This window comes from Lissotriton helveticus, chromosome 8 (genome assembly GCF_964261635.1).
Source record: "Lissotriton helveticus chromosome 8, aLisHel1.1, whole genome shotgun sequence".
In the NCBI taxonomy this organism is placed as follows: domain Eukaryota; kingdom Metazoa; phylum Chordata; class Amphibia; order Caudata; family Salamandridae; genus Lissotriton; species Lissotriton helveticus.
Genome location: NC_136069.1, coordinates 1,695,860,405 through 1,695,874,391, shown reverse-complemented (window position 1 = coordinate 1,695,874,391; position 13,987 = coordinate 1,695,860,405). Strand labels below are relative to the sequence as shown.

The 13,987-nt window shown below is 45.6% G+C and overlaps 1 protein-coding gene across 1 annotated transcript; it reads right to left on the bottom strand.

Annotated features, from left to right (window-relative positions):
- Positions 1–4,842: 4,842 nt before the first annotated feature.
- Positions 4,843–5,793, bottom strand: LOC144774133 (vomeronasal type-2 receptor 26-like). The gene has a single exon (XM_078659156.1). The coding sequence runs from the start codon at positions 5,791–5,793 to the stop codon at positions 4,843–4,845; it is 951 nt and encodes a 316-aa protein (XP_078515282.1).
- Between the last annotated feature and the right edge of the window lie 8,194 nt (positions 5,794–13,987).

The window sequence follows — 13,987 nt, the reverse complement described above, 5'->3', positions numbered from 1 at the left end:
TAGGCCCTATGATGCTACAGCATCATACCCCTCACAGAATACAGGAGGGACACTTCTACACATGGTGTAAATGCTACAACACCTCACCCCTCAGGCTACAGAAGAGACATTTCAACAAATGATATACAAGTTACAGCATCTTACCCCTCACAGGACACAGGTAGGGGTTCTTCTGCAAATGTAAGTTTGGGGAAGGTGAATCCTGAGTGCACCACAAACACTCCTCCGATGATGACGTCTCCTTCCCTGGTGTACACCTCCTGCTTCCATCCTGGGAGCTTACACATCTGTTGCAGGGACCCCCCAACAACATCAGAAATCAGGAGAAGCAGGAAAGGAACAAAAAGGTCCATGGACAAAGCACACATGAGGAGCCCCTGGTAGTCCTTACAGTGAAACAACAGTGGAATATCTCTTTTTACTCTAGATGCAGAAGGTATGCTTTAAGCATCACTTGGTCTTGCAAGAAAAAGGGGAAGCAAGAATGAAATATAAACTCTGCTTATCAGCAAGTGTTTCATCTATGATATAACTGATTATATTTATACAAATTAGACGATTCTGGCATTTGGTCATACCTTTGCTGGCAGGTCTCGCAAAAATCTGAGTTCTGGTGCCTCAAATACCGGTTCTTATACTATATTCATGAGGAACAGCCAAACCCCACTGCCAGAGGGACTTTCACAGGCTCTAATTTTCAACAAAACCGTTAATTACAATTGAATCTTTCTAGGAACTCATTTTGTATCCCACCCAACAGCATATATAATTTGAATAAGTGGATCACGTCAACATTCTAATTACAAAGATTGTGTGCATGCCCTTGTGGGAGAAAAGACAGAACTGGAAGCTCATCTCTGTAGCTCCAGTGGGGATGGAAAGCACACAAAGGACAGACCATGTGTAGGTAACTGGCATTCTAATAGTGCACTAAAAAGAAGTACACTTTGTATATAGTCCAGTGCACCCCCAATTGGTTTACAGAGGCTAAAGTATATTGTACTAATGCTCTCTTTTGTGGTAGTGTGGGTGAGCAGTTAGGCTTATCAGACAGTGGTGCTAAGCAATTGTTGTAATCATACAGGAAATAAATAAGACACACTGTATTTTGTAAAAAGTAAGTTCCGTTTCCGTTTGCAAATTTTACAGGTAAGTAAACTTTTCAAAAGTTGTGCAATGCTATGGGGAGAAAAGAAATGTATCCATAGTGGTAAGTACAATTCGGTTTCAGGGGTTTACCCTCTGTGTTATGGATTGTAGTTGGCCAGGGCCTAATGTACAATCGTACTACCAGAAGTTCTTTGCGAACTGCCCGTGTGATGAGGGGGGGCACCTGAAAACAGGATTTGGGGACAAGTTTGAAAGCTCAGGTCACAAGGGGTCTTCAAGCAGGGCGGCATAGACGCTTTTTCAACAGCCATGTTGGGTGGCTCATGTGCAGAGTCGTTAGGTCTGCTGGGCCGAGTGCTCAAAAGTGATCCTCGTAGTCAGGGACAAGCAGCCCGTGCGGGCAAAAGCAGTGCAGCCAAGCCACTCACGAAGTAGGTATCAGTGATGCTGACGTGCCAAAATTGCTGCTCGTTCGTGCTGCAGTGAGAATCCACATTGGACTCTAGCTGCTGCTTTTAGGTGCAGACGTCCAGTACCCCGGGTACTAATGCTGCACGGGTCTGCTTAGTCCTTGTGTCTTCTCACAGGGTAGGGAGACAGATTTGACCCTTCAGAGCACGGGAACCTCATCCTAGTTGTTTGTGGCTTTGGTTGGGCCGGTAAGCTGCAAGGAGGTGGACTGGACTCTGCTTATCGGTGCCTACAGACTGCAGGGGAGGAGCTCCTCTACTCCAACCGAGACTGTAAGCGATTTTCAAAGTTCTGGCAGGCTACCTAAGTTTGTAGTAGATCTCCAGCTTGCAGGACGTGTCACTCTGTTGCGATTGTCGAGAGAGTTAGGAGCAGGGAGGGTTTTGGCCAAAGGTTCACAGCTCTTCTGCAGTTCTCACCAAACAGTGACTCTTCTTTGTCCTTCTTCTCTTGAATATGAGTTCTTGGGCTAAGTGGAGCGACAGGTAGGAGCCTATGGGATGACCACCTTTAGGATGCCTACACCCTCTATATGACCACTTCCTTTGGGGGAAGTGGGCATAACCCTGACACTAGAAGAATAATTCCCACCAAAAAAAGATGGAGGAATCAGAAATTGTGTTTTCAATATTAGCTAGTACATCTTAATTGTGGTGCTGACGAATGTGGGATACACCTCTTAATCTCATTAATTTACCCGCCTGTCTTTCCACCAAAAAGTGGGGTCTGGACAGGGGGGTGGGCACACCCACTATCTTGAGAGTCCAGGATCGCTTAACAAAGGTGGTGAGGCCTTTGAAGCAGGGTTTCTATTGGAATTCACAAGGGCATATTATCAAGCTCATTTTCGCCGCTATAGCGGCAGTTTCTTGCCGGTAAAAGCGGCGTTAATGTGTCGGCCTTGCTTGATAATATGGCCCTATTTTTAATATTGCGTAGGAAAGATGCCGCCTCCACTTGCTGGAGGAAGCTTTGCTTGGTTAATTCTTGCTGACTTTCAGATTTCCTTTGAAGGGTTTTTACTCCATGGGGCCGTAAGTCTGCTTGGTGTTATTTTGAGACAACTTGATAACAGTTATTCTTTGCGTTTATGATTGAATTGCTTTGCAATATGTCGACTTATGGATTCATGTACTGGATACTCATTTTCAAGTTATTTGAGGGTTTGACTTGTGACTTTGCTAATACTTTAATAAACCTTCATGGATTACAAATCTTTTGTTCTGTCCTGTTTGTGGAGCCTGATGGGTACATGTCAATCAAATGCATTGATGGTCTTGTCAGCCTCGGTCAGAACTAAAGATCCATCCGCGTGAGTGTAGCCGGGACTTACGGCATACACTGAAATAGGTACTGCCGGTATCAACATGGTTGTGCAGGCAAGGGGGATGGCATAAGTTGACATTGCATTTATTGGTATTGCCATTGTCCTGAAAATCTATTTCCTATTCTACGCACACACGTTTTGAGCACTATTGGGTTATGGAGAGTAGCGCGATGAGCACCGAACTGGTATCAGTAAGACCATGGGGCAGATTTACAAGCCCCTTGCGCCTCATTTACACCGCCGTTGCGTCACTTTTGTGACGCAGCGGCGGCGCAAATCCTGCACCATGGTATGGGGTACTTACAACATGACGCATCTGGGAGATGCGTCACGTTGTAAAGCCCTGCGCCACATGTAGGCATTCCTGCGCAGGGGGGGGGCGTTCCTGCGCAGGAACGACTCCTAAAAGTGGCTGAGTGAAATCTACAAGATTTCACTCAGTCACTTTTAGGCCAATGCTGCGTCAAAACCCTGTGCCTGCTTTAAGCAGGCGTAAGGATTGATGCAGCATTGGAAGAATAGGCCCCCCCCAGAGTATTGTTGGAGCTTCAGCAATGCGCCGCCTTTACGGCACAGATGCGTCACGCATCTGTGCCGTTTTTGGCCCATGGTGCGCCGCATTGTAAATGCGGCGCATCATGGGTGGCGGAGCTGCGGCGCACAATTACTGGCGCATCCCTGCTGATATGCAGGGATGCACCAGTAATTGTAAATCTGCCCCCATATTTTCAGTCAAGTTAGGAACTGAGACTGCGCAAGGCTACTGGGGAGATACAGAATTAATACGTATGACTGATACTAATTGCGATTTTGTGCGATTTCAGACAACTGAGTAAATTGGTAAATGTTACTATGAATATTGTGCCAAATTGATCTACTGTGTGCAGGAAAGTAGGATCTGCTTCTTATAGTTACCCACACTTTTTGCTGGTATTTCACTGTTTTTGACTTAGACTGGCTGAGATCCTGTTTTTCAAGACCCCAGCACAGCTGCTTTCTCCTCTAAATGTATTGCATGTACTTAAGGTACACTTCAGATTGGATTCTGGGGTACCCTTATAAGTCCCTAGTATATGGTATACTATTTACCCAGGGCATAGGTACCCCAGAGGCCTCCAAGGGGCTGCAGCATGTGTTGTGCCACCCCTGAGAGTCCACTCAAACTGACACCACATGCCTGCTACTACAACCTGTGTAAGGTGGTGCATGCACCCCTTACTTAGATATAGGTTCACTTTATCTATCCTATATCACTGCACATATAAACCTATCAGTCACCCCTATAGCAGGCCTTATCAATCCTGAAGGCAGGGTGCTGGGTTTTATGTGAGAGGTTGCTCCTGCATAAGCAGAGCCCCTCTGCAGCCTTCGGAACCTACATTCCAGGGTTGTTAGTGATGCAGCCAACCATATACTCATAACCCCTTCCGTGCGGGAGTATTTCCCCCGCTTTGCTGGGAGCGGGGGGCGCGTGCAGCGCCCCCATGCTCATTACGAGCTCAGCTCATCATGAGGCACGGCGCTCGTGTGCTCATGACGAGCTGAGCTCGTCATGAGCACACCCGTTCCCGTGGAACGCTCAGCACAGCAGGGGAATTATCCCCACATGCAAGCGTTCCACAGCTCATGACGAGCTGAGCTCGTCATGAGCACCGGAGCGCCTTGTCTCATGACGAGCTCAGCTCATCATGAGCATCGATGGTGTTAAGTGCATCATAACCTTGAGTAAATCCTAACTTTAAAACGACTGCACTAAAAATATGCATGTTATGTGCTGAAGATATGGCTTGGTAAGTGTGCAAAGATCTCCAGAGATGCATCAACCTATGTTATTAATTTCTTCAAAAACTGCGCATCTATGATGTAGTTTCCTCATCCAAACACTTACTCTCTTTTTTGACACATTCATTATTTATTGTAATGTCAATCTCATTTCATTTCCTATTTTCTCTTGCTAAAGGCACTTTACCAACTAGATACCCCTTTGTGTTGTTTTCAGGCCTGAACAGAATAATATAGCATTTAGGAAAGAATATACACCCCAGCAGACCGGCACTGGAGCACAGGATGGCAAACACTTCCACGGCCACCATGTACTTCCCCCGTGTGCTCAGGTACGCCGGGATGAAGGAGATCCACACACTGACAAACACCAGCATACTGAAGGTGATCAGCTTGGCCTCGTTGAAGCTTCCAGGCAAATTCCTTGAGAGAAAGGCCACAATAAAGCTGACTGTGGCCAGGAGGCCCATGTATCCCAGCATGCAATAGAAGAAGATGGTGTCCCCTTCATTGCATGTAAATATTATCTTCTCATTATATGACTTCATGTTCAGTTCTGGAAAGGGGGGAGCCTTCACTAACCAGACAGCACAGATAAGGACTTGTAGCAGTGAGCAGGAGAAAACTATAGACCATGGTGTCCTTGATCCCAGCCATTTCCTGGCAGGACTGTATGGATTGGTCGCCTTGAAGGCAATGACAACTATGATAGTTTTAGCTAGAACAGAGGACACACTGATAGAAAAGATTATCCCAAAAAACGTCTGCCGCAGCATGCAGGTGAGCTTCTTTGGATGACCAATGAATATCAAGGAGCAGAGGAAGCAGAGCATGAGAGACACGAGGAGCAGGTAACTGAGCCCGCGGTTGTTGGCTTTTACGATAGCCGTGTCCCTGTACCTTACGAAGACACCCAAGACAGAAGCAGTGAAGATAGTCAGGAAGATTGCAGAGATTGTAAGCACTAAACCCAACAGCTCTTCATAGGACAGGAGTTCCATCACCTTTGGAATGCATCGATCATGCCTCTCATTGGACCAGTGGTCATCAGGACACGGTTGGCACTGTAAGGAATCTGAAAACATTGGGATGTTCACACACATTATGGTTGTAATGTCATGTAATTTACAATAACCATTTAACATGTACAATGATTTATTAAATATCTTTGTGCCTGCCACAAATGTTATCATTTCCTGTAATCAGTGTGCCAGTCTCAAGTAGAGATCAGCCGATAAGACATGGATGGGGAGATTTATGACATTGTCACGCAGTGCCCAAGTCTCCTTGCTGCGCTGCACTGTGTGACTGGGAAATGGCAGGAGTGAGCAGTATTTAAAAGAATATCGAGCATTCAGGCCATTTCCTCCGGCGCCATTTTGGCCATGTAGCACCAATGCAGGCCCCCTTCCACCATGGTGCAGGGGTGCCAGTGTTGCATGCAGGATTGTTTTTGTGCAGGAAGGGACACCTTCCTGTACAAAACAATCCTGGGAGGCATATTCTTCCATCTGTGTGTGCTGATGAATGCAGAATGGAAGAGACCAAGGGCCAGATGTAGGTAGCCCAATACCGGTCGGAAACGGCAGAAAATACCGATTTTCGGCCGTTTATGACCGGTATTGAGCATTTGGGATGTAGGGGACAGAAATGATGATGACCAAGCACTGCCTGAGCCACACACAGCTGGACATGCAACACCAACAGATGGCAGACACAGATGGGAAGAGATCACACGCAACTTTTTAAAAGTAAGTAAAGAGACACAGACAGGTGGAGTATGCACCCAACGTAGTTTAATGTTGTCACTACGCAGGTATCCAAGGCACAAATATGCAACACAAACTTTGAACTTTCAAAATTGTATGTCCAGGGTCACTACCCCATTATATTAACTGTTCATTTGCGTCCACGCTTAGCACTGCCAGATGTATGTGGCTCACTGTGTTCGCTAGGCGTTTGGCCTGTAGCCTCACCTTGTCGCCTGCTGCTCTTCCTTGTCTCTACAACAAGGGGGCTTGCCATGCTGCTCCTACTTGTGCTCCCTGTGCTCTCTGGCACATCAATAGCAGCAGTTTGTGCTGTTTGAGCATTTATTAGCGCCTCAAGAGCACCGGTCATTCCGGCTATGCCCCTTGTCACCTCATTGCTGTTATGCGTCAACACCTCCTGACTGTTTATGCTTCGCCTGCATAGCAGGGATGTGGCTGTGGCCAGGCGGTGAATTGCTTTGTTGTGTTGCTGTGCACCCTGCTTCTCCCTGCGCCTTGATGCTATTTCTGTGTCCAGTTTGGTGCACAGTAGCTGCATCGATTGTGTCATTTCATGTATCCCTGTAGCCATGTTCTTGTTCACTTCCACCGGTTCCCTGATGCCCTTTCCAATTTCTTCCATATTGCTATACAGGTTGCGCATTTGGCGTTGACAGGACATGATGGCCTTTCCCTGCATCCTCTGGATCTTTACCATGCTCCCCTCCAGGCCTTGGAACACACTGGACCCCTCCCCACGTGCACCTACACTCCTTCCTTGGACTCTGCGGCGTCTTGTGCTACTACGGACAACCTCTGCGCTGGACTGCAGTGTGGCAGAGATATCATCTCCAGGCAAGGTGTGTGTGTCTTCCACCTCCATTTCACCGGCAGCTATCTCCATTTCTATCAGTGGGGGAACAACATGCCTCCTGCTTGGTTGTGCTGCAGGTGTTTCAACCTCCAGTGATGCTGGCATATCTGGTGAAGACATTAACAGAGGGGACTGTGAACATCGTGGGGATGCCTGCAAATCTTGAGTGATTTCAGGGTCTTGGGAAGGTGGCTGGCTACTCGGTACACCTGTGTCCTTTGATACACTGGGACCTGGCTCCTGACTTTCATCCCTCTCGGGTGCCGTGCCTTCAGTCTCCTGTGACTGTGTGACCTGTGGACATATGAGCGTATATCAGCTAAGCGCAAATGTCTCACAGACACTACAATTAAATCTTTTCAAATTGCATGATGTACATGTTGCCTGCCCTTCATTATGTCTGCAATCATTTGCCTAACTTGGTGGTTGCTGTGCTGTATGACATGGTCTTTCATTAACTGACTACATGTACCATGATGCATTGCTACTGTTTGGTGCTGTCACACCGGGACTGGGGTCACTTAGCTTCAAGGGGTGAGGGAAGGATGAGGGTGTGAGGGGGATTGCTGTGCATGCATCTTACCTTTTCTACTTGTAGCTTTGGCTGAGCTGTCCACTTCTCCCAGTCCGCAGACGCTTTCTGCCTCTAAGGTTGAGGCCACCATCTCCTCCAGGTCAGTGAGGGGGGGTGCTGTGTTCTTTCCTCCACCTGTTTGTGATGCCTGCTTGTGGTGGTCTGCCAATTTTTTTTTTGTGAGGCTCCTCAGGTCATAGAACCTCTTTTTCAAATCCTCTGTGACTCTGGTGGTCACTCCCACAGCATTCAATTTGTCAAGTATATCTAGCCAAATCTTCCTTTTGGCAGATTCAGCCACAGTGAGGGACTGCCTGCCAAACAGTTTGTGGTGCACCTTCACCACCTCCTCCACAAGGACCTGTAGCTCCATGCTGCTGAATTTCAGCTTCATCTTCCTCTCTGTCTGCTCTGTGTCGTTGCTGGTTGCCATTTTACAGGTTTTAAACTGCACAAACTCTTTCTGCTGCTGCTCCCAATCTCTCTGCTCCAACTGCCTCTCCAGAAGCTTCTAATTAGTTGCAGCTGCCTGTGTAGCCACTTCCTGGTAGGGAGGGGGAGGGTGGTAGCACCTGAATGGCTGTTTTCTTAAGTTTCACTTTTGCTTGCTTTTACGATTCGGAATTTACCGATTCGGTATTTACCGAATCGGTATTTACTGAATCGGTATTTCCCATTCATTCCTATGGGCCTTTTGGGCCATAGGAATGAATGGGAAATACCGATTCGGTAAATACCGATTCGGTAAATACCGAATCGGTAAATTCCGAAAGTCCGATTCCTAATTTTACCGATTCGGTAATAAATACCGAATTTTTTACTACATCTCATTTACCGATTCATGAATACCGAATCGGTAAAATTCGGTATTTAAGAATCAGTAAATGAGATTTACCTACATCTGGCCCCAAGAGTAATAAAGATATTTCTCCTTGTTAAATCTCTCCAGGGAAGGCACATCTGTTTGGTACTTTCACAGGTTTACTAGTTCAGGTGCATCTGGAATGCGTCAAAAGGCATGGGAGTTGCATGGGTACACCCGTGCAATGCCCATAGAATGGCTCCCTGGCACAGAGTAAGGTAACACAGCAATGTATGTGGCGTTACTTTACTCAAGATTTATGAAGCCCCTCAGGGCCACGCCAGGTGGCCTTGTGTGGCTCAGAAATCAAATTTCTGAGTTGCTTCACGAATACACCATGTTGCGTGCTCCAAGAGTGTTCCAATGGGGCTCATAAATATGCTTAAACAACAAGGAGGACAAAGTTCCTATGCCAGGGAGCAAAAAGTCACCCATGCATCGTGGTGCAAAAAGTCACCCATACTTAAAAAATTGGAAGAAAAAGAAAGGAAAAAGAGAAAGGGGGATTCCTAGGTATAAAAGACCCAAAGTTATGAGAGGGAAAGACATTGCGTTTCCTCTGTTGCCCTCACACACCCCGAAGAGTGTCATGCTTCATCATCGGGCGTTTGCTCCTCGTAGGGCCGGCGCTGCAATTCCCTACGGGTCCCCCGCAAGTAACCGGGCTGTAAAAACAAACACAGAGACAGCAGCATACAGGCACATTAGCCAATCATCTGAAGTGCTGGGCCGAGTGCTCACAGTGCAGGATATTGCATCTTTGAAGTACTTACAAATGAGTGCGGGTGCTGCCTTCTTGCAACCTACCCAAGACCACGCTTCTGCCGAAAGGAGACTCACATCGGCAAAACCGCCGGTTTAAATGCACAGGCCGGGTCAGGTGTGAGGCGTATCCTTTTCCGGGGAGGAAAGGAATCCTAGTGAGAAGCAACTAAATGCGCATGTGTGAGCACCGGAGATAAATGCGCATGAGCTTTAATCGGGCGCACAACTCCCCTGCTCATGCGCAATGGCTCACTACATGCAATAATTTATCATTAAAATATCAGGGTTATCCTCAAAAGGCTATAAAACAGACTGATATTGTGGTTATCTACAAACATGTTTCTCATTTTAGATGCAAATAAAATGCAATTATTTTTTAAAAATGAAATTAAAGTAAGAAGACCTCGCTTAGCCCTGCCCACATTGGGAGCTCATTGGCTGGGCCCACAATGTTCCATGAGCGCTCTAGGACCTCAGCGCCTTGGCCCAGGTTAGAAGTAGCGCCACAGAGAGCTGGACAGATCATAGCCCGACTAGCCTTCTACAAAGTATTCACAGACCTGGGGAAGGAGTGGCGTGTGTCCTTCCAGAGTCAAAGAGTCAATCTATTTTCTCTGACATGTCAAGAGGAGGAGCAACCTGTGGCTTATAGCAACACTATCTCCTTGTACAAAGGACACGCCCTTCCTTCAAAATGAGGAGATGCTTTATTAGTTACTAATAACTTGGGCTAATAATAATAACCCAAGGCCAAAGCACCAGTTTTCGTTCTCTTATGGGAGGGGTCCATATTTGGATGATATTTAATGTTAATAGTATAAATCTGTCATTGCGGGGGCAGCAAACGTTGTAACAATACAATCCCCCCTGCTACTCTTCCTGGATTTGCCAACACTCTTATATTTCTCACAATGCTGACATCACTAACCCTATTTTGGCAACCAATGGGCCACTTTATCTTTAGCACCCCTCCAAGTCTCAGAAAAGGTGACATTTGATGAGGGAACGCCCTTCAGAATAAAGACACATGGATTTGCTCCCGGCGGAAGGTGCAGGATATCTTGGGGATAAGGGCCAAGGGCCTGGAGTAAATCATGGGCTTTATTTTTAGCACCTCTCAGGGTGTCATGAGTAGTATTCCACTTCCTCCTGAGAGAAATATTTCCTCTGATTTGGACCATCATGATCTGCACAGAATTTGAGATTATTGATGGACATTCACCTCACCGCATACCGCTCTCCAATGCTGGGGCCTGTCCTACTGGACTGCAGTTAAGGTGGACATTGTTGGAAATGAACACACTTTGGCTAGTGACCCTAGTGGTATCCTTACTAAACAGCAGACTCGAGGAGCGCAAGTTTAAATTTCGCACACTCCTAGTTCTCCAGACAGATCATCCTTGTACTCCTGCTTTTTATCAATAGATGAGTTTCTTTGGTCTTTTCTCTATTTCTCTCTAAGGGACTGAGCTCAAATGTATGATGCTACAACGCATACATTTACAATGCACACCTTTACAATGCAGTTTTTACATCGCAACATCCTTTACAACATACTCCATTAGATCGCATGAAACTACATCACATTTTTACAAAACTACCTTTACAACGCATTCCATTACATTGCGTTATACCTTTACAACGCATACCATTACATTGCATTTAAGGTAAGTATTGGATAGTATAGGGGTAAAAATTACTATTCTAACTCCGGGGGGTGCGACAGTAGGGTAAGTTTTGGATAGTGTAGGGGTACTATGCATTGTAATGGTATGCGTTATTATGCCTGTGTTGTAGTGAAATGCGATGTAGTGTCATGCGATGTAGTGTCATGCGTTGTAATGCCTGCGTTGTAGTGACATGCTTTGTAAAGTATTTTGTGATGTAATGTCTGTGTTGTAAAGGATGTTTCCCTCTCAGCTCTCTTTACATAGGGATGCATGCTTGGAGAAAGTGTGGGCTTGCTTTCATCGGGTTACTCTAACTTGTGTTCTTTTCTTTTTTAGATTGAGGAGAACTTGCAGCAAGTGGGAGAATTAGAAATAATACTTAAATAGGCATTCAAAACACACACATTTCTATTGTTTGAAGAAATCATGCCACCCGACAGAGCACCCAACGATGAAACTTCTGAGTTAACCGTGGGTGGATACCCATAATGTTTTTACAGGCCTCCTTCACTGTTCATTGAGCGTCTCCAAGTCTGTCTTCAACATTAATCATTTGTTATTAACCACGCCCACGGCTCCTGTAAGATCTTTTATAATTGAGCTTAAAGTAGCCCTTTTCTTACCATTTGCCCATTATACAGATTGCCTCATTCCTGAGAGTTATGCTTGTGCTGATAATTGTCTCAAGGCTGAGAAGATGTTAGAGAGGGCCAGATGGAGGGGTGGCGCAGCCCAGCTCAGCCCCGACCGGCCATTCCCAACCCAGCCTCGGTCAACCTCGGATGGGTCTCACAGGCCTATTGGGTTGTCAGTCGAGGAGGGCTTACCCGCTTTATTAAGGACACGGGGGAGGGAATGTGTTTAAAGTTATGAACCCGGCAAGCATACAGGGTTCAGTTTAGCCTGACATCCTACTAAATAAAAGGAAGGTCCAGTGTTAACGGAGAAACATGTATTGATCGTGTGTGCCTATCATTATTGACCATATGGGGGCCAGACTTCACTTCACAGTTTTACCATTTTATGTTTCTGCTTCTTGCACTGCGAGAAGCTGAGGGGTGACGCTCCTCTGCCCTAATGGAGGAGCCGCGCCTGAGCACACTGGACGCTGGAATCCACGAGAGAGTGCACAAAAAGCATTTAGTGCACATCATTTATCCAACTGCAACACATAATCAGGGCACAAGTTGAGGTCACGCGCTGGTAGACAGATGGTATTTCCCAACTATTTGAGTAGGGTGGACACCGTCTACCATGTCCAGTGGTTGGGCCCAACAAACATATTTTAAACTCCTCCTCTTGTAATTTTCAGACACCGACACACTTTCAGCAGTGCCTGTAGGTTGTCTCCAATTTGTTCTGAGCAGCATCGTGCAGGCAGGGAGGGGGCTTCTCAGATTCCAGCATCACCCATAAAAATGGCCCATGTTAGGGGGTCATCAGGCCTCCTTTTAATGGGCACCTGGCTGGGAGCTATCAGGAGCCTCACATCTGCACGCAAAGAAGGGGAATCAAAGGCTCACATCTTATCACTTCACAGGTACTTGAGAAAGGCATGCCTTTGACTTTCTTCAGTCCCTATATCTAAGAGATGTATATGCATGCACTGTAAGAATGTCAGATGTGTTGGACTGCCCTGGTATTTACACAAAGAAAATTTAAATAGAACTATTTTGTTTTATTCTTTTTAGAGCGGGTTAGCACTACTCATCCCAATGCAGGATGTCATAGTGCTTTACATCACACATACACATTATACATTGACAATAAATTATATGTGTGTAAAACAATGTACAGGAGGTTGTGTTACATAGGACTCTGAGGGTTATGAAGGTGTAGAAGTCATATGTTCTTCATAGCTCACTGTGATATATTAGAAGGATTAACATTTATGAACTGCAAGTAACAAAAGGATCTCTTTGTTAAAAGTAGTAAACCACTTACCCATTTACATAAAATAAAAATGTGTCATCTGTGTCTTACCTATTGTGCTTTGCAGGAGACATATTAACCCTCTAAACTACTTTGATTCAAATCTAGGTCTAGACAAAACACAGATCTCTCCAGCAAATACGTTAACCTCCAGAGGTATCTTACCATTATTATTATTATTATTCCCTGAGATTGAGTTGGCACACAAATATCTCTGCAGCAGGTGCCTTAACCGCATAAAATAGTTTAAAATCCAAAATTTGCAACCAATTAAACAGAACAGATCTACTGCCACATTTCGCCTTGTTGTCAATTTCTTTGTGGCATGTTTAAGAAAATAAAAGGTATAACCTGAGTCCCAGATTTTGCGTCGGGGTTGCATCAATTTTTTGCCACAACCCCAAAGAAAAATCTCATTTGTTAAATATTTGTAATGCACTCAAATGCACTCATGATAGACCTGCTAAACATATGTGAGGTGTTAAGAACTGATGTCGGTTCATGTGAGGCTATGGGTTGTGATATCACTTCATGTGATGTCAAGTGCGATGGCACGTGACGTGATGTCACACACTGTGATGACACACGCCATGATGTCACTTGCATACTGCCTAACTTCGTTAGTCCCTCCACGTCTTTTTTTAGGATTTGTGCCCTGCATATATTCAATTGTTTATGCGATTGTTGGTATCTGTTAAGAAGCATGAAGGGTCTGTCTATGCCCAGCGAAAAAATACCAATTTCCGCGTAATCAATGACCTTGGCTTATTCTCTACACTTGTTCTTTGTATGGCCCATGGACGTTTCACAATCCCTCTGAGTTCAGCAATGTAACATTAATAGCAACACCCTCAGTCATAAAATAGTTT

Excerpts from the sequence above, each read along its gene's own strand:
- LOC144774133 (XM_078659156.1), bottom strand. The coding sequence starts at position 5,793 with ATGTGTGTGAACATCCCAATGTTTTCAGATTCCTTACAGTGCCAACCG.